This window comes from Lissotriton vulgaris, chromosome 3_1 (genome assembly GCF_964263255.1).
Source record: "Lissotriton vulgaris chromosome 3_1, aLisVul1.2, whole genome shotgun sequence".
Taxonomy (NCBI): domain Eukaryota; kingdom Metazoa; phylum Chordata; class Amphibia; order Caudata; family Salamandridae; genus Lissotriton; species Lissotriton vulgaris.
In genome coordinates, this window is record NC_141689.1 from 2,009,273,817 (window position 1) to 2,009,300,154 (window position 26,338).

The 26,338-nt window shown below is 46.3% G+C and overlaps 1 protein-coding gene across 1 annotated transcript in view; it reads right to left on the reverse strand.

Moving 5' to 3' along the window:
• LOC147728720 (uncharacterized) overlaps nucleotides 1–26,338 on the reverse strand; it is a 497,345-nt gene that overhangs the window by 256,093 nt on the left and 214,914 nt on the right. The window contains exon 14 of the mRNA XM_086963852.1: nucleotides 12,951–13,828. Within this exon, the coding sequence (XP_086819978.1) occupies nucleotides 12,951–13,828 (878 nt within the window). The remainder of the gene's footprint in view (nucleotides 1–12,950; nucleotides 13,829–26,338) is intronic.

Consider the following 26,338-nt stretch of genomic DNA (forward strand, 5'->3'; position numbering starts at 1 on the left):
ACCTATTTTTCTCCCCACTGATTGATTGTCCGAACATAGATTGTTTGCAGTATAGTTCTTTTGAGATATTCTCTGCTTACAAATAACGGAGAATAGAAATATTCTGTCTAGTCTTTGCAAGTAGTGAAGGATAGGTAGTGCGGACCTTTGTCCCCCGTTGTAATCTGTCATGCCTGTCTTCTCCCCACTGATTGGTAGTTGGTACAGCCCGGACCGCTTATTAGAGATGAACCATCCAGCTCCACTGGAAGGCACCCCTAATAAGGACATGTTCACTAAGCATGGACTAGTCGCTGTAGCTTATAGTAAGTTATGGCATAAATATACAAAGAAGGACCCCGAAAGTCAGTGGCCACTGATAGGTTCCTTTGACGACCATAAAATAGAAACGTTAGAAGCAGCTTTTCGGAAAAATAAGACAACGCCCACCATGCTCGATAGTGTTGGCATGTGGCGCAAAGAAGCAGAGCAACGAAAGAAAAGAGAAGAAGCAAAAATAGGAAAAGAGTTACGAAAGGCAGCCCACCTGGCCGCTAGGAAACTAGAAGAGGAAATAAAAGAAAGAGAGGAAGCTAGACAAAAGCAAGAATCTGAGTCGGCAGGCCAATGCCCTGTTAGGACCCCCTCTACGCTCTACCCTGAGCTGCCCTCCAAACAACGGGCGAACGATGAGTTACTGCTAGGTCCTCCAATCATCTACATGCCCCCTCCATATGCCCCCTCCCAACCTCTAGTGCAGCACCAGCCAGCTCCGAGTGCAAACGAGAATGACCTTGGCGCTAGTGCCCCAGCCCTCACGGCCTCCGCACCGGCCGCAAAAGCAACAACATCAGATGAACTCGAGGCTAGCAAGCAGCCACCAGCCAGACCGAATAGGTTGAGCAAAGATGAGCGGGATGGAATTGACAAGATAGTAAAGACACTGGTAGAACGGAAGGAGAGCGAAGAATACGCAATGGATATGCACAATTCACATGCCGGTAGCCACAGAAGGCATTTCATTTTACGATTCAGCTACCACACCCTGAACGCATATGAGGATAAGTATCAGAATCAAGGTCCTGCTAAACTGACAGCTTTATATAGAAAGGTCGATGTTGGAGATGGGACTGAGCGCGACGTGGCGGACCTCTTCATGCAAACGCTTGAGGTCTTCCGCCACCTCACGGAACAAAAACCAGAAGTTAAGATTACAATCCCTGAAACGACTGGGTCCTCATCAGAAGTAGCCAACACCATGATGCCTATCAGAGAAGCCCCCCCCTACTGGGTTCCCCCACGAGGTCAGGGAACAAACGACGATATCAACCACGCAGATGCGAAGGGGAGGGTTGTGTACAACTGGGTTTACCAACCATGGGATCGGCAAGATATTTTAACTTTTAGGCAAACCCTGCCCGATTTAAGAAAGAACCCGACAGCATTTTATACCGAACTAGGTACAGCCTTGGGTTCAACGATTATGACTCTAGCGGACATTGACTTGTTTTTCGGGTTATGTCTGCCGGCTGACGTTTGGAAGCAAATCCGGAAAGCCGACCACACAGATCTGTTCGGACATACCTGGAATCAACTCAGTGAACTAGATAGACGGCGAGAGCCCGGAAAGAAACCTGTAAAAGACATACTGGAACTCCCAGACAAAATAGTTCAGAAGCTAAAGACATTGATCCCAGAGAAGAAGGTAGACTGGTCAATAGTCACGGCTTGCCGCCAGAAACCCCAGGAAGACGTATCAGAATACTTCTCCCGATTTGAGACGGTGTTCTCCGACTACAGTGGCCAAGACATGACCACTGCAACCGGACAACACCTATTCGTGCAAAATTACGTAAAGGGTCTATCACAAGAGGTCTCCCAAAAGTTACAGACGAGCGAGAGTAGTTGGGGGGCCTCCAAACCCGCAGCTATCCTTCAGATGGCTCAGTACTACGAACACCAAAAGAATGAGAATGATAGGGCATCCGAGAGAAAGAAGAAAGATTTGAAAGAAAAGGTGATGATAGCCCAGATACAAGGGGTGGCGGTCGGAAGAGAACCCCACAGGGGGAGCTACCAATCAGCCGCCTCTAGAAATCGACCCCCAAAGGATCGCACACCTACTCCGTAGGGACATAGAGGATAATCAGTGCGCATTTTGCAGAGGATTCGGGCATTGGAAGTCTCAATGTCCGGTTCTTCTGGAAATAATTAAAAATAAAGAGACGAGGGACATGACGAATGGCCCCAAGACTAGAGGGCAGGGACGAGGGTACACAAATGACACCAACAACGACAGACCAGGAAGATCGAACACATTTGACCGTCCCCGACAGAACCAGTATCAATTATCTGACTGTGAGAACGCCCCTGACTTTGCATAGGACTGCCAGGGGCAAGGGAGGGATCCAGTCGAGCTCTGTGTTGACCAGCAAGGTCCTTACGTCACCGCTAAGGTCCTGGGTACAAAGTCTCCATTTTTGGTAGACACTGGGGCGACACGTAGTGTGTTATCAAAACGACTGATTCCAAGGGCACCCTTGTCTGGCTCACACATTACATCGATAGGTTTTGATGGGACGCCCTCCACTAATCCCCTGTCCGTACCTATCTCCTTCGACCTAGGAAACAACCCAACTGACACAACATTTCTGCTCTCCTCCAACTACCCTGACACCATTATGGGTATTGACTTATTAAAACATTTCCGAGCTACCATTAGATGTTCCCTAGATGGAGTCCGAGTCATCCTGTATGACAATCCGAACATGTCCAAATCCTGCTCCGCGCGACATATGTACTCTATAACTGTTGCTGACCTGTCTCTGCTCGACACCCTGCCTCCGTACCTATGGGCCAAAAACGACTCTGACGTAGGACGAATGATGATTGACCCTGTGCACATAACTGTTCGACAAGACGCAATGCTCCCGAAACTCCCACAGTATCGGATATCACCCGAGGGCGAGAAGGCACTGGTAGAGATTATTCAGTCCCTGGTAGATGCAGGAGTGGTAGAGGAAGTAGTTAGCAATGTCTGTAACAGCCCTATCCTACCCATTGTTAATAAACAAGGCGAGGGAGTTGAGAAAGCGTACCGCTTCATCATCGACCTGCGAGAGGTTAACAAAGTGGTTGTGCCTCAGTACCCCGTAGTCTCAGACATCACCACCATTCTGACCCTCATCCCGTCTACTGCCACCACCTTCTCTGTTATCGACCTCAAGAATGCATTTTTCTCTATCCCCATCCACCCAGACAGCCGTTACCTCTTCGGCTTCACCCTAAAAGCCCGCTCGTACCGATTTTGTAGAGCACCCCAAGGCTACACTGAAAGTCCCAGCATTTACAGCCAGGCCCTCAAAAGACAGCTGGACACCGTCCAGCTACCAGATGGAGTGGTGTTGATCCAATATGTCGATGATATCCTTTTGGCGGCCGACACCACTCCACTTGCAATCACGGCCACTATCCAACTCTTGCACTTTCTTGCGGAAAATGGCCACAAAGTCTCCAAAAAGAAATTGCAGTTCTGCCAGCCTCAAGTGACATACCTAGGCCATCTCCTGTCCAAAGAAGGGAGGAAACTTGCGCCCGACCGAATCCAAACCATCCTAGACACCCCCGTCCCAAAAACACAGAAGCAAGTCCGTTCTTTGGTGGGTCTTACCTCTTTCTGCCGACAATGGTTACCAAATTTCAGTCTCATTGTAAAACCTCTACTTTCCCTGTTGGCCAAATATGTCCCCTTCCCGCTCCCTTGGACCCCCGAATGTCAAGCGTCCTTTAAAGAGTTGCGAGATGCCCTTTGTTCAGCACCTGTCCTGGGAACACCAGATTACTCCAAGCCCTTCTCCCTCTTCACTCACGAAAGGGAGGGATGCGCGTTGTCTTTTCTAACTCAGCCCATCGGCCCTAAGCAATGCCCTTGTGCCTACTTCTCTGCCACTCTTGACCCTGTAGCCAGAGCTTTGCCTGCCTTCGAGCAGTAGCCGCCGCTGCTGTCTCTATCCGTCAGAGCGAGGGAATCGTACTTTCGAACTCCCTCACTGTGTTAGTACCCCATGCGGTCAACACCCTTTTGAACCAGACCAAGACTCAACACCTGATTAGTGCACGACTGACTGGGTACGAATTGACACTACTTGCACCCCACATCACTCTGAAAAGATGCACAACTTTGAATCCTGCCACACTGTTCCCTTGCCTGAAAATGACCCCGATGTGCCGCCTATACACGACTGTGTGACCCGCACGGACGAACAGACTAGGAGTAGAGTTGACCTCCGAGAAACTGCTTTCACAGACCCTGATGGAGAGCTATGGGTAGACGGCTCTTGCATCAAACTCCCAGACGGCACCACTTCAGCTGCCTATGCAGTAACGACAGCCCGAACAGTAATTGAGACAGCCCGCATCACACAACGATCCGCACAGGTGGCAGAACTGATTGCCCTCACACAAGCATGTATCATAGCGGCAGGGACCACGGCAAACATTTACACGGACAGCCAGTACGCCTTCGGAGTGGTACATCATTTTGGGCTCTTGTGGAGGGAAAGGGGATTCCTGACGTCCCACGGCACGCCCATCCTCCACAGAGATCTAGTCTCCGCCCTGATTGAAGCAGTTCTCCTCCCCAAACGATTAGCAGTGATCAAATGTCAGGCACACAAGAAGGTGACGGACTTAGTCGGACAGGGAAATGCGCTGGCCGACATCACTGCCCGAACCACAGCTGAGAATAGGACGATGACACGCATGTATGTGACCAGGTCACAAGCAGAAAAATGGACTGACGCTAGGGAGACGATTAGAGACATCCAGTCGGCCAGCACCCCTCACGAACTGACCGAGTGGGCACGGGTGGGTTTAAAGGACGATGAAGGCTGCTGGCGGACAAAAGATGCAAACAAATGGTTGCTGCCTGACTCGTACCTGATTCCCATACTGACTATGGCACACTCCCCCGCACACATAGGATCTGCCCCCATGATCGAACTCATCTCCAAGGTCTGGCACAACGACAAGATCCCCGACTCAGCCAAACGCCTGGTCCAGCAATGCATTATCTGCCTGCAACACAACCCTGGGAAAGGAACTGTGGTACCTCGGGGAGGGTTTGGGGTCCCCGACCATCCCTTTGAGGTCCTCCAGATGGACTACATCCAACTAGAAAGATGCCAAAGCTTGAAGTATGTATTAGTCATTGTGTGTGCCTTTAGCAAATGGGTAGAAGCCTATCCAACCCGTGATAACACTGCCATGACTACTGCCAAGGTACTACTGAAAGAGTTTTTCCCTCGCTACGGTCTTTGTCGAATTTTATGGAGCGACAACGGCCCCCACTTCATAGCTGAAGTTATCCAACTAATCTTGAAGGGGTTGGGTGTAAAACAGAGGTTTCATGCAGTCTTCCACCCCCAATCCGCTGGCTTAGTTGAGCGACACAACGCCACACTGAAGCTAAAACTGTCAAAGATAGTGGCCACCACAGGACTTAAGTGGCCAGATGCCCTCCCACTGGCGTTGCTATCGATGCGCTCCACTCCCACTAAGCACCATTTGACCCTCCTACGAGGTTGTATTCGGGCGACCGATGAACCTCTGGACTGCCCCTAAACCGACCTCCATTCACGACGTCCCGGACGTCCTACTGTCTGATTACTTGTGCAAATTAACTAAAACGTTGTCTGTCATTTATCAGTGGGTGCAGCAGGCCATCCCCGATGCTTCCAGGGGTCCGGGTCACGACATCCAACCGGGGGATTATGTGTTAGTCCGGAATTTCCAACGGGCGAAGAGTCTGGAACCCCGGTGGACGTGCCCCTGGCAAGTACTGATCGCCACCCGGGCGGCCCTTCGAGTGGAGGGGAAACGGCACTGGCTGCATGCACACCACTGTAAGAAGGTCTCCTCGACCCTGGCCACAACAGAAAACGTCGACACCCAAGAAGAGCTCCTGAACAAAGATCGGCCATCACTGAACTGTTATCCTGATACTGAGGCACTCGAACTTGCAAAATTCTCTGATCCCACTGTGCCATCCAGGGAAGGGTATTTCCTGCGTCGAAAGGAGGGAGCTTCGGCTAAGTAGACCACGGACTAAGTTAAATCTCAGAACGGTGGCCTAAACACAACCAAGGGTTACCCGGAGAGAAGCTAAACGAAGTCTGTGGTTCTGCCCACTATCGAGCACCTCGAAGATGATGGAAGCGCCAGATAAGAAGATGATGGAAGCAACCGGAAATACCCACTACAGGAACCCAAAGACTGACAGGATGTACAAATCAAAGACAATCGCCCTCTTCATTGTCTTCCTCTTTTGCCTCCTCCTCATGACTTCCTTCTGGATCTTGGAGGAAAGCGCACCCGCTCATCAGATATTGCTGACCACTGCACAGCCAACCACTATGAAAGAGCATCACCTGATCTCCCTTTCGCCTCAGCTCCGAGAAAGGCATAAGGAGTTCTGGAACAATTCCTTTGTGCAACTGTTGCACCAGCACAACCTTGCTGCCAATGCCACCAACTGCTGGATCTGCGGGTTGCTCCCGCATGCCACCGGACACTCCATCCCTTTCATCCCTTCACCTTTCTCAGTTCATGGCTCCTGCCTTGCCTGGTTGATCCTCTTGCAAGAGAGCTACAAGGACAACGCCACTTCTGGTCAAACAGTGTCACACTTCTACTATGGGTTCTGGCTGAACAAAACCGGAAGGACGTCTGCTCCCTTTTGTCCCTTGACCTCTGGTTCCTCCTTCCATATGGACATCCCTGCCAAAGAACGAGTTGAAATGCAGGTGTTCCATAATCCAGCTAGACCCACCTTCTCCTACCTACGGAAACGAACTGCTGCCACTCTGACTGTAGCTCTGTCTGTTATCAATGTCACAGGCCTTGTGTGCATCGAAGGCCTGGGAACACAGCTGGTGGGTCACAGTTCCTGCCACATCACCAGGACATTGGACTCAATTGATCCCCCCTCCTTTGTTGCTTCTCCGAATATGTACTTTGTTTTTGGCACCAAAGCTTACACTTGGCTCCCGAAAGGTTGGGGGGGGGGGGTACTTGCTACATCGCCTTCATTCTCCCCCCAATGTATGTAGCCCCAGCAAACCATCAGCGGCAGAAGCGCGCAAGAGACATTGAACAAGCCGACTCCACCGGAGCACAGTTCCTGGATGCAGTGAAGGGACTTGTTCCTCTGTGGGGCCCAATGGCAAACAGCCGCGCCATCCGACACCTGACCCAGGCAGTAGAAACGACCATAAACATCACGGCTGGCATCCTCGCTAACAACACGGCCGAGCTTCAGGCAGTCCGCCTGGTGGCTCTTCAAAACCGCCTTGTTCTAGATGTGGTTCTAGCTGACCGTGGAGGAGCATGCCGCATCATCGGATCCAGCTGTTGCACCTACGTGCCAGATAACTCGCCCTCAGTCTACAAAGCAATCGAGCACCTCCACAGACTTTCCTCAGAGGTTCACCAGGAGCAAGAAGGATGGTCGCTTGGGAGCTGGTTTTGGGATACTTTGAAGGACTGGGTATGGAGGTTGTTTACATTTCTACTGATACCGGTCGTGGTACTGTGTGGGTGTTGCCTAGGCATTCAATGCTTGCCACCTTTGTGTTCACTCATTGCTAACTGCATGTGCCCTAAGACTTTGGACTCCGGAACTGAGCACATGAGCCCCCTCTATGAGGTAGAAATACGTGGCCTTATGGGGATAGACCCAAATTGACAAGTTGGCGAGACATGTTAAAATGGAGGACTGTGGAATTTTAGTTTGCGAACTGAACATCATCTGCGCCATCTTGTCCATTCCTCAGACTCACGTACAAATATGCATGGCAGCCATTTTAGGTACCATGGTCTCCCTGTTCACAATTGATCGCCAGCGCACTCCCCTGACCCTGCAAGCATCCCCCGCGCACCCTGGCTGCCCCCGCTCTCACATGCACAAGTCATAAAACCTCTCCTTCTGCGTGACTCTGCCCCTGGGAATCACACCCCGCGCCTGACCAACACCTCCCTTCCTTTCATGAATACCCCTCTATTGATAAACCCCTTCCTCTACATCAATTGTCCACACGGAACCATTCCTTGCATGAATACCTCTCCTTTGATGACCCCTTCCTTTGAGCCCGATTGTTTGCACGGAGCCCCGGTCATCACCTAGCCTGAGGATACAGTTTATTACCCCTTATTGTATGGAATTGCCCCTCTTCAAAGGAGCTACGATTGATCCTGGCCACCCCCCCCCCCCCTGAGATCCGATCAGGCGCACACATTCTAAGAATCGGCGGAACGTCCGGCTGTGTAATAACCATCTCCTATTGTATAGGGGGTGGGGACCTCTACTGTGGGAATGTGTGGGAATGGGTCTGAAGCGGGGATTCCGGGGATGTCTTTTCCATACTTCAAAGTGTCTTTATTGTAATAAAGAATGGTCACATGCCATAAACAAGGGTATAAGAGGCCAGACCTCAGAGAGGCTGTTAGAGCACCTCGAAACGATACCTCGTTGTCCGATCTGATGTGTTCTGCTCCGTCGGAATAAAACTTTGTTTCCTGTCTTCCTGTCTCCAGCACCTGCCTCTTTGTTTGATAACCCTTGCATGGTATTAGAGGCGTTTAACGCCGGGCAAATACTTGAGAGACATCGACCCAACCGCCTGACCATTTTTCACTTTCCTCAATTTCACTTGCCCTATTAGTAGAGCCAGGGAATCATGCTTGAGCATGGGGAAGGTGGTGAGAGGTTTATCAAAGCAGGGGGGCGGGGGTACAGGTTCTGAAGGGCAGGGGAGCGTAGGGATGAGCTGGATTTCCGTCTGAAGATCCTTCACTTTTGATGTAAAGAAAGCCTGGAACTTATTACTATCTTCCCTACAGAACAAGGGCTTCTGTTCCTTCTCTTGTCTTAGCTCTTTCAGGATGTGGAAGGTCTCTTTCTGAGTGTTGTTAGCAGGCACAATCTTAGCTTCATAAAATTCTGCTTTTCTTGTTAGAATTGCCTTTTTGTAGGCTGCAAATCTTGCGTGGTATTCTAACCGAGCACCAGGGTCATTAGCTTTCCGTCAGGCTCTCTCACATTGGCGGAGCGTTTTTTTCAACTACGTAGAACATCATTGAACCAGGGCGCCCCTTTCCCTTTATCCCTTGTTCCTTCCCTTCATGCTGGCGTTGGCGTATTGATAGCGTTATTCAGCCTAGACACAAGGGCAGCACTTTGTGCGTCAGGGTCTCCTTGAGTTATACTCAAGGGGGTAGATTTACTAAGGATCGTGACCAGGTCATCAGCTCTGATTTTATTCCAGCTCCGCAGCACTTTCCATTCCGGGGGTGAACAGGTTGTTTGCTTCAGGAGTGGGAACCAGCCACTAATTATATAATGGTCAGACCAAGAGCAAGGGCTGATAACTAGAGGATTGGAATGCGGCTGGGAGGTCCAAACCAGATCAAGGGTATGGTCCTTCTCGTGGGTGGGGCCGTTCACAAGTTGGCGGAGTTCCGGCGCAGTCAGTGCCTCTTCCAATTGTTTAGCTTGACTCTCTTTGGGAGTTTGCTCCCAGTGGAAGTTGAAATCCCCCATCACTACAATACATTGTTATCGTGAACGGATATCATAGACAAGTTCCGCCAGGAGTTCAACGAACCTGGGTGGTGTTCGCGGGGGACGATACACAATCAAGACGACAAGACAGGCCGTCTGAGAGCAGAACTTTGCCCCTAACACATCAGCCCCTTCAATGCTTTCTGCACAAAGTGTCTCAGCCTTAAGAAGGTGGTTGTAGAGGATTGCAACCCCACCCCCTCTGGAACTACCAGGTCTATTGTGGTGGAGGGCCGCATAGTTTGGGGGCATAGTGGCTACTAGATCCGGGGTTGAATATTCCACAAGACCTCTAGATTGTGTTTTTGTAATGACCGAGTGCTCAGGGTGGCCAATCTAAGTCCTGGAGGGCTAGAAGGCCCAAGCGGCCCCGGTCAGAGGGTTGTGTAGTTATTCCCTGTTCCCGTTTGTAGCCTTAACTGCCCTTCCGACTTCAGTGTAGCTGCTACATTGTTATTAAGTGGCGCTATGTCTTGGTTTAGGAGACAGAGTTCCTCCAGGGAATACAGGGGTGAGGGCCAGGGGTCCTGGCCCCTGGTCCCGTTCAGGTGCAGAGTTCGGCGTTCCTGCGGCGCGCCCTCTACGCCCTTGCTCCAGCTTGGGTTATGTAGCCTGAGACTCCACCCACCTAACACTCAGCCCTGCTGTGCAGCGGCTGGCTTTTACTGGGCTGTAGACCGTGAAATTACAAGAAGTGCTCAAGCAGGAAGTGAGGGTGTGCTAGGAGCGAGGATCACAAGGCAACGGTACAAGATAAGCAACAATATTTTAAAACGATGTAAAAGTTTTTTTTAAAATGTTCCAACAATGTGCAAATACCACTGTTAAGAAAAAAGTGGCAAGCGCGGCAGCATTACAAGTAGCCCACCTCGAACATAGGCACGGCTCTCTGATCGGTTGTTTGAGCTGCAGATATGAGAACAAATGTCAAGACCCTGTAGTTTACCTATTGAGTTTCAGTAGGAAGATCTCTCGGTTATATGTTATTTGCATTCAAATGGTGGTTCCAACGTACAGGATTGCATTATAAACCTAAAGTACTATCCTAACAGGCTCTGCACGAAAGGGTCACGCAAGTAAAGACCGTATGCCAGAATTATGAAATTGATGAATCATATTCCCACAAGATCTCTATAAGATCTTGCACCAATAATGTTTTTGTCCTGATGAAGGTGGAAAAGATTATTGTACACCGAAACGCCGCGTCAACTGTTTTAAACGAATTTTAATGTTTTTCAATTGTGATGATGATGTGATTTTTAAATAACTAGAAATACTGTGTTTACCATTTAGAGTGTAACCCAAAGGGAGGAAATTTATTTGAATAACATTTATTCTTTTCATATTAAGTCTGATCATGATGCTTAGTACTTTGTGACACTTGACAATACCGAGAAATGAGTTGTTATTGTGACATTTGTAAAGTACTCAAAGTGCTTTTGTGCTATTGGTAGTTCTCTCTACTATAACCAAGAGATCTTCCTACTGAAACTCAATAGGTAAACTACAGGGTCTTGACTTTTGTTCTCATTGATCACCCCCTCCCTGTCAATTATTATAGGGGTACCTTCCTACTGTTGGATGAGCTGCATATATTACATATATTATATTTCTTGCGTTTTTACTACTCTGTGCTAGCATTGGACCAATTGTGAGGTTTGCAAGATTGTATCTCATTATGTCCTACTGTAGCACTCTTGACAGCGCTTCTTCTCGTGCACGTCTATCTGTGTCAGTAGGGGTCGGTGTGATGGGAGTGGGCAATTATACAGTACCAAGAATGTGAACAACAATGAAGGGCCTTCTGTGAATACTCTGATCGAGACTACGGCTAGAAGGCCTACACTGCTGAGTATATAGTGCTAGCAGGGCTCTGCTGAGAGAGCATCTATATTGCCCTAGTTCCTCAGAACTATAGGGCCAGTTATGAAGGCATTTGCTGCCTCTCTATACAAGTATAGGAATGCTGTATCGCTATAGCTCTGATAGGCCCCTCCTGTGAAAACTCAAACTGCTTCCAAAAATATTCACACTCACTTTTATTCACAAAGCAACATTCACGCCTGTTGTGGGACTGATGCAGGGAAGGACCCAGATGCCCTGTTTTTAGAACATCTTCTCCTAAATATGTATGGGATTGGAAATGGGTATTTCACACACTAACTGCTTTGACCATTTTTATTAAAACTTTATCTGGGAATAGGAGGAAAACCAACACAAGGCTCTTTAGCATCTGTGAAACATAAAGGTTTTGTTTATCAACATCATCAATAAAATTATGTTAAGAAAAATATAAATGTAACTATACATATGAACGATACTGAGAAACATCACGGACTTCCTCTTGTTATTTTGAAGCTGTTATTATTATTAAGACTCTCCAACCACATACTCCCCCATCCTTACTCTCTTCGGCCTTCGTGGAGAACAGTGCTTAATTTGAGCCAGTGGTTCCCAGTGCTGGCAACAGCACTTTATTGGCAGCACTGGCACTTACGACAGTCTGCCACGCATTGGACTGTTTGTCTGATTTAGGGTGTGTACAACAGTCGTTTACTTATTCAAAATACGTTAAAAATTATTATTACCTACCGCCCATGCTAATTTTATAGCGTTGTGGGGCATGCAATAGTCTGAATTGTCACACTTGTAGGAGGAGTGTGATGGTTAGTAGCTGTTTTGGTACTGTCGTTGGCAGTGCTGGCAGGGGCAATGGGTGGTGTAGGCTGCAGTGGCCTCCTGGTGAGGGCCCTGGCACCTAATGTTTTTCAAAATAAGCACTGTTGAGGCCCCTGCTCTAGCTGCAAATGCATTTCCAGTGGCTACATCTCTGCTTACTCTGTTGGCTCTACTTGAACTATGTTATTGCAACACAAATTAAGCTATGGTATAAACAGCTGTCTTTTCCAAATTCCTGCATATTTTTTTCTCAGGCATCTGTGCCTAAAACATACTTTTCCTTGCCAAATATTTTTGATAGCCTTAAATCAAGAGCTCAAAAGCAAATTTGCTTAATGTCTATGCGATGTTATGCAACAGGGGTGGGGGTGTCATGCGAGAAGATATGCTTGGCATGGAAGAAGTAAGGGAGACATCTCAGAATGGACTGGAAAACTAGAGCTATGTGGTTTATGCATTCACTGGGTGGAATTGACAATAGGATTTTGCTGTGCTCACCACCAAGATGTTGAAATTAATCTATGTTCAGAAAATAATAATTGATCGAAATGAGATGGAACCCATTCTTAACGTCGTATTTTTGCATAGCTTTACATGTGGCTAGGCTCACTGTGGTGGATCACTGGGATCAGCGAAAATGGTAATGATACTACATTCACATTTGCATACTGACCTGTCAGGGCTGACAGCTGCTTTTACATCTTCTTCTACATCAACGATGGACGTGGACCATAGTTTGTGCAGCAGGTACTCGTACTTAAATAGGCATTCTGTCATCAGCCTGGAAATTTGGTTGGACTGGATTAAGTGATAGGATGTGCCAAGAAGTTTACGGAGATTGAAGACATAATTTACTTTGGTTCCCTCCTTAAGGACCCATGCCAGGGGCATGTAGTCTTCATCCCCCTTCCAGACACGGTGGCGGCTCTTGCTCTCCAGATAGTAGTCAGCAAATGTGGAATGAAAAGATAGCTGCAACTCCTTTGACTTCAGGTACCTGTCAATGCACAACTGGCTGAGAGCTGAGTGAGCCCAGCGGAAAACATATGTCTGCTCTGTTCTTTGTTCCACCAGATGAGCGCCAAGGTCGCTACGGAGCTTCAGCCAGAGCCCTTGTGGGAAGAGTGAAGCAGACATGTTCTGGTATTGTTTCACCTCCTGCATGACCGCCTGGTCCAATGACAAAAGATCAATCAGTTCCTCCTCGGTAATTCCATTTCGTGACAGTGCAATGTAGACCAATGTCTTCTTCACCACTTGCACCCCATGGTTCTTTTCCATCCTGCCCAGGAAAAAGGAGAATAGTCTGGATAGATCTGGTGGCAGAGAGATCTCTGCGGCGGGACTGAATGAGGCCCATACGCTTGATTCGCTGTAAGCACAGGCTGCATAAAGGGGTAATGGACAAGCAGTGCAAGCTTCCAACAATGTTGTCTCCTGACTACATGTCAGCCTGCGGTGATCTTTTTCCAACCAGTTTCTAATCATCTCTTCAATTTCGGCACTGCTGAGGGCGGGCACACCGAGAATGTTTGCCTGCACAGTGCATTTCTGTACAAGAAGGAGAAAGATGTACATTAGAACCAGAATCTTGTTCTCAAGCCCAAACAGCAACCCAGTACTATTTACCCATAGATAGGATGAATACATGCGTGGGTTTCCATTTTGAAGGCAAAACAACATTTGAGTTTTGTGCAATTTACTTTTCATTCATAATATCTTTCATTGGTTTAACATTATTCAAATATAATGCAGCACTGAAATTTCGTAAACGGCAATCACATATGTTCACTACTGAAAGGAACTATAAGGCATGGTTGCCAAGATTTATGTTAAAACAAATGGGCTTACTTCATAGGTCAGTGTACAATATTGTTAGATTGTAATTTTTTTGGACAGGCCCCAATTTACAGTAAGGTCTGCTCCGGTTCTGAATGGGACCTCAATGAGACTGCGAATGATAATAAAATATACTACCATTCTCTTGAAAGCCTAGCTCAGTGGGTGAAGCACACACTTCGGACAACTATAGAGAAACTGCAGCACAGCAATGCAAGTTCCAGCACGGCTGATCCAGCCTCTCACTTTCTTAGAAGAAATAGAAGAAACACTTATTTGGGTCATAGTAACGGTTTATTACGTGCAAAAAGACAGTGCAGTTTGGGAAGTGCTTTTTTGTTGATTTTGCTGTAGACTGCAGAACTCAATTCCTTCTAGTAATAAAGGGGAAGAGTAGTTTTATACATTCTAGTTACATTTGATTGGAGATGAACTGGTTTGGAGTTGGCTACAGTGATCTAGGGTTCAGGGATGGCAAGGCAAAGGATTTGGCATACCTGAGGGCTGACGTGGCAGGTTTATAGTGATCAGGACCGCGCCAGGGTGGTTGCATATCTGGGTGGCCACGGTTACGCGGATCATGTAGAGTGGGCGTTCTTAGGCCTACTGTATTGACTAGAGACGAGGCACATTCAGAGATGCAGAATGCATATCATCAGCACATGGTTGACAGTAGTGAAAGATGCTTGATTCATGGTGGTAGGATAGGAAAGGCACGAGTCTTGTCCTGAAATGTGTCAGTGATTGGTAGTGGCACATTATACTGGACAAGTTGTTCCAGGGGTCGAGGCTACCTCACAGAATTTTGTATCACCTTTATGTTTGCATTTGGTTCTTCCGTGGGTACATGCCCTCTTTTGCATCCATCGCCTACAGCGTTATGGTTTTGGATGCTGAAAGTCCTTGGTACAAAGCATTACTAAAGCCTAGGCTTGATTGGGCCACCTACGTGTGGCATTGCTTGAGCATAAACAGGAGAGTTTTTCATAGCTCTTTTCGTGACTACTGCACCTGCTTGTGATTTAAGGCTGCATTCTACATCTCTTGCAGATGTCATGCTTTCAGTTTGATTGGTAAGAATTCACAAATAAGGTGAATGGTGTGCAAAGGGCATCAATTTGGCTAAGGAGTTTCGATGGGCCAAGTAAACAAATTTGTTTTATTTCCATACAATTTGAGATTATGTTGCCCCAGCACACCTTACTGCTTTTGAGGCCTTCATGTGTTATTTCCAATTGGTTGCGATACCAGTCGACTCTGTATCATAGTGGTGGTATATCAACATGTCATCTACACAGGAGTGGAAAGGTGGTGAGACTGTAGCAGGTCCTTTAATGGTTTCCTGTAGATCCTTATTATTATTTATGGGGATTTCTGTACCATAGCTATTACTCAAAAACAGTTTCTTGGTGCTTCATAGCAAGAAAAGGAGAAATGTTATTGCTAGAAAAGCCACGTTTTTAAAGGTTTCTGAATTTAAGCAGCTGAGGTTGAACACGAATATCCACTGGAAATGAATTTTATACTGTGGTCAATGCACCCTGAAAGCTCTGCCGCCATATTTGTTGAATCTATGCAGGAAACTGTGAAACTGGAATTATTCGAAGATCTGTGGCTTCTAGCAGGGACATGCAAAATGTCCATCACATATTTTGGAGTACTGCCATGAAATGCACTATACATATGCATGACGTTTTAAAGAGAATTTGTCTGTTCACTGTGAGCACACATAATTGTACTATAGCTAGAGACTGAATCAAATTTCTTAAGATAAAAGATGGATCTAGATAACCATTTTCTGGAACTGAAGTATGGCTATTTTTGGGAAAGCCAGGATAATGACTGGACAAAAGTGGTCGCAACCATGCTCTTAAGAGAGACGGACAAGAATAGTATGATGCAGTGCAGTAAACAAATCTGGTGGATGCAGGATGAGGTGACGCAATAGACTCTTAGAGGGCGTCATGTATACATTGGTGGGTTGTTGTTCTGTCAAGGTGATGGAGTAAATACCTCCATCGTCCTGGTGTATGTCCCGACCGTCAAATTCATAAATGACTGCCAAGCTGGTGGCCATTTATAAACCATTGGCAAGAATCGCTGTCACGGCAGCTCCTGTCAATGCAGCTTGCTGTTTGGCGCAGGGCTGAGTTAGCTTTATGCAACCCTGTACCAAACATATTCTTTTCTCATTTTCAAAATGAGAATTTCAAAACAGGATTTTCTTTTTGAAAAGAAATAAAAGTAATGCTACCCTCGCCTTGAGAGTTATTTCCCATGTCGGGGAAGCATTATTTACTTTTTATTGTCCCTCACTGCCAGGGTTTAGCATAACTGACAAGCCTGTAAAGCCATTTAGAAGATTATCATCCAAGTTAATGATGATCTGCTTGAACTGGCATATAGATTAACCTTGACAATAAACTGGTGGAGTAGAGTTACTAAGAGCTGGATGTATACATTGAAAAATAGTGTGGAGAATTCTGAGCCCTGAGACATACCCCAAAGTAGAGGAGCAGGAGGGGGTGAAAAAGAACCAAGTTGAATTTCTTTAGATCTGTTTGAGAGGTCTTCGTTTCCAAAAAGAGGGTGTTTGAGGCTTCGAGCATTATTTGGTGATCAACAGTGTCAATGGTGGTGGATAAGTCCTGTGGTATCGCTACTAGTTCTGTTATCCGCAATAATCCTTAGATTACCCATAAAAGAAGTAATGATGGTTTCGGTACCAAACCCATGTCAGAAACCTTGATGATAATGGATTATGTTGTTCAGCATATGAGAAAAGATGTTTAGTAAGTAGCTTTTTCACATGTTCTGCTGGGTATGGGAGACCTAAAATTGGCCTGTAGTTCGCAGGATCTTCTGAACTTATATATTTTTTATTAATCCAGGTCTCATAATAGTCCTTTTGAAAGATAAACAGACCGACCTTTCATACAGAAAAGAGCTATTAATTTGACATAGCATTGGAGTGATAGTACCATTAAACGTTTTAAGGCGAGGAGCTAGACACACATCATGTGGTGAGTTCGAGGGTTTACTAGTTGCAAGAACTTTGAGACACTAAGAAATTGGGGAGAAATTGAGGAGGCCCAACTCTTTGATAGATGTGTTGTATATATTGGTCAAGTTGGAGGTATTATAGAATGGATCGTTATAAGGATGTCTCTTGTTTTTCCTTTTTAATCTTGAAAATGAGGCGATAGAGTTCACTAGTTCTTGTGTGGGGGAGCAATACAACTGGCAATTTACAAGTTCAAAAGAGAGTCAGGGATTTTAAACAATTCCTGGGAATTGTTTTCAGCCTGTAATGTCTTATTGGAGAAACAGACTGTTAGAGTGTTCCCAATTCTATTTATATTTCTGCATGTCTCAGACAGATCAGTTTATCATGAGGATGTAAGTCTTTCTCCAAGTTCTTTCTAGTTGTTTCCGGGATTTTTTTCTTTTCTCTTAATGCCTTCGCATTCCATGGGTTGGGGAGATGTCAATGAGAAGGCAATAAATGGGACCCTGTAACGACACATGACCTTGAATGCCGAGGAAATTAGTTCTTATATTCTCATTTAGCAAATTAGTTCTTCGTATTCTCATGCTTTAAATGCGGTCTTCAGGGAAAGATCCAAGCCATCTACTAGCCTTGCTTATGGTGTCTGCCACCAGAAAAAAATTGTGACCCTTAGTTGCAATCACAAACCCAACCAAAAGATGTGTCTATTCAGTGTGTTGTCTGGATAAAGTGTTACTTTTCGCCATGAAGAAAGAAGTTTGAATATTCTGCAATTTGTGAACTTTGTTTACTCCTGCTTTGCTGTTTAAAATTGCTTAATCAATAATGACTTCTTTTTTCAGAAATATTTCATTTATATTGCCATCACTTGAATTCTGTTTTATGCTTTGGAAAATTGCTTAATCGAATTGTCTCACAGTATGTTGTTGTTGTTCATGGCAGTGCTTTGCTAATGATCATTTAGTACTTTAGATCTAATTTGTAATCAAATTTTCTTCTTTATAGTTTCTTAAATATTTTAACTATGTGGAGGTGGCTGCAGAGCATAGAACTGCATATACTATTTTTTTATGTCAAAATTACCGAAGTTTTAGTGCGTGACTTTTTGGTCCTCAAACACAAATTGCACAGACTAGAGTGGTAATAGTAAATTTTACCTCATGAAGTCCAACGGTTTCCTTACTGTTGCACACACTGGAGGGGGAATAGTACATTTTATGTCTCCAGAGTACAACACTTTCCCTACTGTTGCAAAGTATGGAGTGGGAATAGTGTATCAATTATTCCCAGACTTTAATACTTTTCAGCATAGGGATCAGATCCTGGTGCAATTAATTAATTTTTCACAAAAGTAGCGGCACTCCAGAATGGTTTTTTAGCTTATTTTATTGATAAGCTTTCCCCCCACCAATGGGTTTCAGCCACTCTAGGCTTTTTTCACGGTTAGTAAGTCCTTCTTTACTTTCACCCTTTATACTCTCACTTCTGCCTTTAAGTGGCATTGTGGGATATGTAGTTTATGGCACTTATTAAAAAAACTTTATACATATAATAGAAAGACAATTGCGCTATTTGTCAGATGTGTATGCTCGTAACTGTTTCACATCCATATTTCAATACTACTAATGTATTTACACGTACTTGTGGTTTAGTACCCTTAGTATCATACTGTATATAATATTCCTTAAAATATACATGTACTGTGACATCATTAGTCCATTATTGGGTATAGTACCCCCTCCAAACGTATGTTTCCCGCAATATACATCAGTGAAAGATTGATTCCAGTTCTTAAGGACTGTTTTTTGAAACTATTCCAGATGAACATAAAGTTCCTCGTCATTGTTGATACCTCCAGGGTATTTCGTTCTAAATTTTATGATCAAACGCGATTCCACTTGACGCAGCTTCTTGACGCGATCTACACCTCAATTTTCTTACTATATCATTTTTATCCCATAGAAGCACTTCGATCTCCAGTCTCCCTTTTGACACACGCTGATATGTTTTGCTGTTGCATATGCCATATTGGCATTCTTCACGGCATGTATGTGCTTCAAAATTAGTTTGTTTTAACATGGACGTTGTGCTTCCGATATACTTCATACCGCATTTGCACTCTATCATGTATATGACAAATTTTGATGTACAGGTTGTATTCTAATCAATCGTCATTACTTTTCCATTTGGTTCTGAAATATTTGTCGGCTTTACACGATTTACATGGTTTGAAGCCTTTACGTTGATTTGTGAGCCAGTCTGTTTTTTGTTTTGTCTGAAAATGACTTTTCAAAAAGAGATCTTTAAGGGAGACATTTTTCCTATAAGTTACAGTTGGTTTGTTGCCTACTAGTTCACCTATATCAGGATCCCCTGAAATTAGGTGCCAGTACTTCTTCATTTTATTCACGATGCTTCCACTTTCCTTGCTATATGTCGTTATGAATCGCGGTGGATCTTTATTTGGTGAAACATTTGGTTTTTCAATCAAGGTTTCTGCTCTGGTTTTTGGTCAATTCTCTTTTTGCATTTATTCAGTGTACGTTCGTTGTAACCTCTTGATTTGAACCTATTCTTACTTTCTTGGATTTTGTCTTCTGCATCTGCTTCCTTGGAGCAGTTTTTTTTCATTCTTGTAAATTCCCCATAAGGGATGCCCTTTATTAGTTGCCTCGGGTTGTCATGCCTGTTTATAAATGTAAGTTTTACCTGAAAAAATCCACATTGGGGATTTTGTGGGTGTGGAATTCATAAACCATATTGGTAATATTCGAAGATTATAACCAACGTCAGCCTCAGTTTCCCATATTATCCTGTGATCACGCCCTCTAGTGGGCTTTTAATTTATGGTCTTATGGGTTATGAATTCCACACCCACATAATTCTCAATGCGGATTTTTTCAGGTAAAACTTACCTTTATCAATAGGCATGACAACGGAGCTTCGATCTAATAGGTCAAAATGATGGGTAGCGAGGGGTAATACCAAGGTATAAATTACAACTCTGCCGAAATAAAAAACACTTGAGTTTCCTTCACAATACTGACTGGTGGGAACTTTGTGGAGATTGAATAAAAATCGCCTCAATTAGTTGTGTCAAACAGGGACACAATCAGAGAACTCAATAAAGTTTTTGTTGATACATAATTTAAAAAACAGAGAAGGCTGTTTGTCCGGCTTAGTGACACAATTTAAATTCAAAATGAAAGAATTAACGTGATGAAATCAAATAGGCAAAAACAGTACTGCTTAAGGGGCCATTTGTTTGTTTGTAATATGTTATTGCCACTGTGAGTATTGTAAAATAACACAGATTCATATATATAATTATGACCACAACCACCACAAATCATTGCAATATAATATGTAGTGACATCAGAGGTTACATGTTTGGTTTACTACCCTTTTATAGGATGATTCAAATGTAATGCAATATCAACCGTGAGCAAGTTACCTGTTGGTAACGAAACGCGTCGGTATTCCTTGAACTGGACACTGCTGGTTAATTAAAAGAATTGAGAAATATAATATCCTGTGAGTGTGTACAATTTTTACTGAAGAGGAAGTCGTTGGTGATTTATTTTCGGCGTGGCTCTGCCGAAAAGTACTGCACCGAGGGAAGAATCGCCAGGGGTCTGCAATTGTGAGCCGTGCTGTGGAATATATATATATATATATATATATATATGCTGCACTGGATCAAACAGCCCCTTGATCTGGGAGCGCTGGCATAGTTTGGAATATCCGACGCTACCGGGATGTGTGTGCTGCATCCTCGCACCGAGGGATGGTGACATACAGACCCCGGGAGATCGGAGACCGAAGGGATGGGGTTTAAGGGGTGCGAAACGTTTACTAGAGAAACGTCATAGCAAAGCAGCCCTGAGAGGAGAATAGCTGACGAGGAGAGATGCCATTTGTTTGTGAGGGTGTAATATCCGTCGTTTTTAATTGCCATGTGATTTCACAGACCGTGTTAATCAAAAGAAACCCTTTTTTATGTCATTTTGCTGGTTGGATTTGACCAGAGCATCCTCCATAATGCTCTGTGAGCGCACCGGTCTGCGGGGACTCTGCGGGGGTGCCACAATCACTGCCCTGGGCTGTGCATCAACAGATAGCGTCTGCTGAGGAGAAAACTTGCAGAGGTGGAGTGAGCTGGGAGGCGACCTGTGATGCAGCCGGCGGTTGGCGTTCATGCGGCTCTACCTAGGTTCTGCCCCCATACAACAGATCACATGCTGTGGGACCTGTGAGGCAGATGCTGTGATTGCCTTGCATGGAGGCCTAAGAGGAGGTCTTGAAGCTCCCCCCAAAGCAACGCTCAATCCAGCAGCGGAAACTCCCTCAACCCCTGAGTTGAAGGCAGAGCGGGTGAGCAGACTTAAAGCAAAGACAAACTGCACAGAACTCATGTACACTCTCTTAAGGCATCCTGGTGCACAAGTGACCCACGGGGATTGTGTACTTGTGCATGGCTGTGCGTGTGATGGTGTGGACTTGGGTGTTCTTGTACAAGAGCATGCGATTCTATGTGTGCTTGTGTTGCTGCGCGCAGTTGTCTCTGTATGTGTGCTTATGTCTGTGAGTGTGATGGTGTGTGCATGTACTTGAGTGTTTTTGTACTAGAGAATGGGATTGTATGTGTGCTTGTGCGTGTGGATGTCTCTGTATGCGTGCATCTGTGCGCCCTCTGTTCGCGTATGAGAGTGTGTGCGCACATTTGTGTGTGCTTGCGCATGTCTGTGCGTGCGATTGTGTGTGTGTGTGTGTGTGCTTGTACCTGTATGTACGTCCTTGGGTATTTTTGTTCTGGAGCATATAATTGTATGTGTGCTTCTGTTTTTGGTAGTTTTCTGTATGCGTGCATGCGTGCGTCTGTGCGTGTATCAAAGCAGTGGCGTCACTAGGTGGGTGCGGGGGGTGCGGACCGCACCGGGTGACACCCTCACATGGGGTGACACCTGAGGTGAGAGCCGAGTGAGCAGCAGAGCGTTATCTGATCATTCCGTAAGGAAGATGAATGAACTGGCAGAAAATAACATCGATTTGTACAGTTCGGTTAAAGAAACAATACATCCGGACCAATAATGTGCACCCAGATGGAATCAAAGTAATGTATTGAGCACCGGAGACTTAAGAGAAACGAATACCTGTCATTTCCAAAATGTAGAGCTGAACGTTTATTCATAAATAAAGGGACCTTAATACTCATATTAAACAAATAAACTAGAGGACAATTGCAAATTCATATTTGCCTCTTCAAAGCGGTTTGAAATTTCATCAAATAAAAAATGCAATATTTTTTACGGAAATCTTTCTTTCCTGCAAAGGAATCGCAAGTATGGGCAAAGCCAATAAGTCTGACCTTGGTAAGGCTGAAGCATTTTGTAATTTTTTGCAAGCATATGCAATAGGCACAAAGCAACTGCAAAACCTACAAAATATTTTTAAACAGACGTGGCCCAACAGCCCCACGCACACCAGAGCTCGCACTGAAGTGCACCTCTGTTTCAGACTGCTCTAGTCTGCACATGCGAAAGGGAACATGTGATCACTCACAGTGCATGAGAGCCAACGTCGGACATGGACTGACCACACAACCTGCTGTGCCGTGCCGGGCAGAAGCAATTTCAGGAGTCATTTCAGACAGTCACTTTGTGAAGAGCGAGTACTGTGAGAGGAAATCATGGGGGGGGGGAGAAGGCGACGAGGAAAGGGTTTAAAGAGCAGCAGTCTGGGAAGGGGGGGTGCAGGCGGAGGGGGAGGCATGGTGCAGGCAGAGAGGGAGATGGTGCAGGCAGAGGGTGAGATGATGCATGCAGAGGGTGAGATGGTGCAGGCAGAGGGTGAGATGGTGCAAGCAGAGAGGGAGATGGTGCAGGCAGAGGGTGAGATGGTGCAGGCAGAGGGTGAGATGGTGCAAGCAGAGAGGGAGATGGTGCAGGCAGAGGGAGAGATGGTGCAGACAGAGGGAGAGATAGTGCAGGCAGAGGGAGAGATGGTGCAGGCAGAGAGGGAGATGGTGCAGGCAGAGGGTGAGATGGTGCAGGCAGAGGGAGAGATGGCGCAGGCGGAGGGAGAAATGGTGGATGCAGCGGGAGAGATGGTGCAGGCAGAGGGAGAGATGGTGCAGGTGGAGGGGAGATGGTGCAGGCAGAGGGGAGATGGTGCAGGCAGAGGTAGAGATGGTGCAGGTGGAGGGGAGATGGTGCAGGCAGAGGCGGAGATGATGCAGGCAGAGGGGAAATGGTGCAGGCAGGGGGGAGATGGCGCAGGCAGAGGGAGAGATGGCGCAGGCAGAGGGAGAAATGGCGCAGGTGGAGGGAGAGATGGCCCAGGTGGAGGGAGAGATGGCGCAGGTGGAGGGAGAGATGGCGCAGGTGGAGGGAGAGATGGCACAGGCGGAGGGAGAGATGGTGCAGGCAGATGGAGAGATGGTGCAGGCTAAGGGAGAGATGGTGCAGGCAGGGGGTGAGATTGTGCAGGCGGAGGGGAGATGGTGCAGGCAGAGGGGACATTGTGCAGGCAGAGGGTGAGATGGTCCCTCCGGTAAGTTGTGAGGGGGTGACACCTTGAGTTACCCGCACCAGGTGACACCAGCCCTAGTGACGCCACTGTATCAGAGTGTGAGCTCATTTGTATGTGCATGTCTCTGCATGTGATGGGTGTCTTAAATGGAGCTAAGGTGAACGAGGGGTGGTAGTGACCACTACCTAATCAACACTCTATGATAATCTCTGAGCATACTCCTGATCCTCATCCTGACAGTGGAGTGCGAGCACTATGTCTGACGCCCGTTCAGCTATTGATGAGATCGGCCTTGGTTCATCCCCTGACCGTCACCTACCCAGCTGGACTTTGGGCACAGTTTTTCTCCCCATCTCCCTGTCTTGCCCACACCTCCCCATCGCATTTCTGTGACTATTTTTCCTTGTCTCTTATCTATCTGTTCCTATTCAGCATTCTTTCGTTCTTTGTCTACTTCCTTGCTCCTATCCCCTCTCACCTGAATCTGTCCCCTTGCCCGCTTCACCGCCTAGCCCCCTGTCCTTTTGTGCCCTTTGACTAAGCACTCCTTCTCCCCTTTTTGGGGAAAGATCCAAGTTATATACGCTGGAGTCTCAGCATTACCCGCTGAGAGAGTCCACAGCGCCAAGGGAGCCACTCATAATTGAGGTAAGGTATGGCACCCCTTGCCAAGGCACTCCCTCTCCCCTTTTTTGGGGAAGGATCCAGTAAATAGGCCTTGGAGTCTCAGAGACCCCTCTGAGAGAGTCAACTGTGCTTAGGGAGCCTCTCGCAACAGAGATGGGGAAATGATACCACTCCCCCTGGGATCACAGCTTCTCGGCTTTGGGCGCAGCCTTGACTCACCTACCGGTTTATGTCCCTGTCACCCTCCCCCTCCTCTTGCCATGCCGTGTCTCTAACCCTCCCCTCCTCTTTCCCTCCTCCACTCTCTGTCTACTTCCCCTGCTCTTACCCCCCCCCACTCCCCGGAATATCTTCCCTTGCCAGCCTTTTCCCCTACCTATATGTTCCTTTTTGTTTGTCTCCACCTTACTTGTAACCAACATTGCCATGCTCTGATAACTGTGTAACCTTTGTAGACAGACTCCACAGTTGGGCAGCAGCAATTTCTCCTCGCTACTTCCTCAGGAAATACGGACACGGACCAGTAGATAAGTGCAGAATCTTTATTTGTTGCAGCATGTCGCCATAACGTTTCGGCTCGTCCAAGCCTTGTTCAGATGACAATGTGATATTGGCAGACCACATCTTTTAAAGTGCAGAATTCAAATCCAACCCTACAACTTTCCAGCCGCACGTGGCAATTGAAACAGACAGGGTATTTTTTATTTATTTTTTTATACAATTTACTAAGCGCAAGATTACCCAAGGGGTCTTGGCACTTGACAGAGGAACTGAAGGTTCAGGTCTAAGAACATTGGTGGAATCTAGTGATTAAATAGCCAAGTCTTCAGCTGCTTCCTGAATGATGTTAGTGTAGGAATGTTCTTAAGGTGACAAGGCAAGGTGTTCCATAATTTAGCCATAGCTACTGCAAAGGATCTGTCTCCCCAAGTAGCCTTCTTGGTTTTGACTACCTTCAGAATGTTGGCATCAGCGGATCTGAGAGTGCGTGATGGTCGGTAGCACCTCTTACCTTAAACATAGCACTCTATCAATCTTACAAATGCCCACACGAAGAAGTAGACACAGTAGAAACCATGTAATGGGCATGGGAGGGTCTCTGCAAATGGGCACACACGGACATACTCTATGCTCCCTCAATGCCATTATTCAATAACCCACTGTTACCCCTGCTAATGGGGGTATTCAGATAGGCCAGGATCTATACCCAGGGGATAGTTTCCTAACGCTACAACAAATGTGTTGCACTGCACCGCATTCTGCGCTAGACACACTGCTATATTACCAGATACATGCCTCCTGCAGGAGTATCTTTAAAACATTTCCAAGTCCCCAACCCCAACAGTACCGGCCCTCGAAAATCCACTAACTGTTGAATCGGGCCTGAAACTCATTTCCCGTATCTACACCATAACACAAAGGGACTTCCCTGTCATTATACCAACATTGCGCAGAGCTTGGGAGGAGGACATTGGGGAGAGTGTAACAGATGAGCAATGGGAATTTGGATGCAGACAGTTGGAGCGACTGTGTCCCAACAATCGTCTCATGGTCATTCACTTCAAAAATATCCACCCTCTCTACCGCACTCCCACACAACTATACAGGATGGGGTTGCGTTCAGACGACAATTGTTGGTGATGCGGGCCCCTCATGCGACCTTTCTACATTTGCTTGGCAGTGTAGGCCCATAGCAAACTTCTGGCTGAAAATAGTACACCATATTAAAGAAATAACCGGGCATGAGCTGCCTTGCACCCCATTGGTAGCACTGTTGGGAGTGGTTTCAAATGTGCTGCTGAAGACAAGGAAGCTGCCAACATTGGTACTACTCTTAGCCAAGAGACAGGTGGCCATACATTGGGGCTCTATTTCCTTCCCGACTACCAGGAGGTGGGTCACGGATGTGGCATACTGCAGGGCATAACCTGCGTGCTACTGGGAACTTCTACCTACAAAGTCTCGCCCACGAGACATTTGGGATCAATTTGTGAATTGGCTGAGTTCTGCTTCTGCTCATGACCCTTGATACGATCGCCATTGGGTGGTAACCT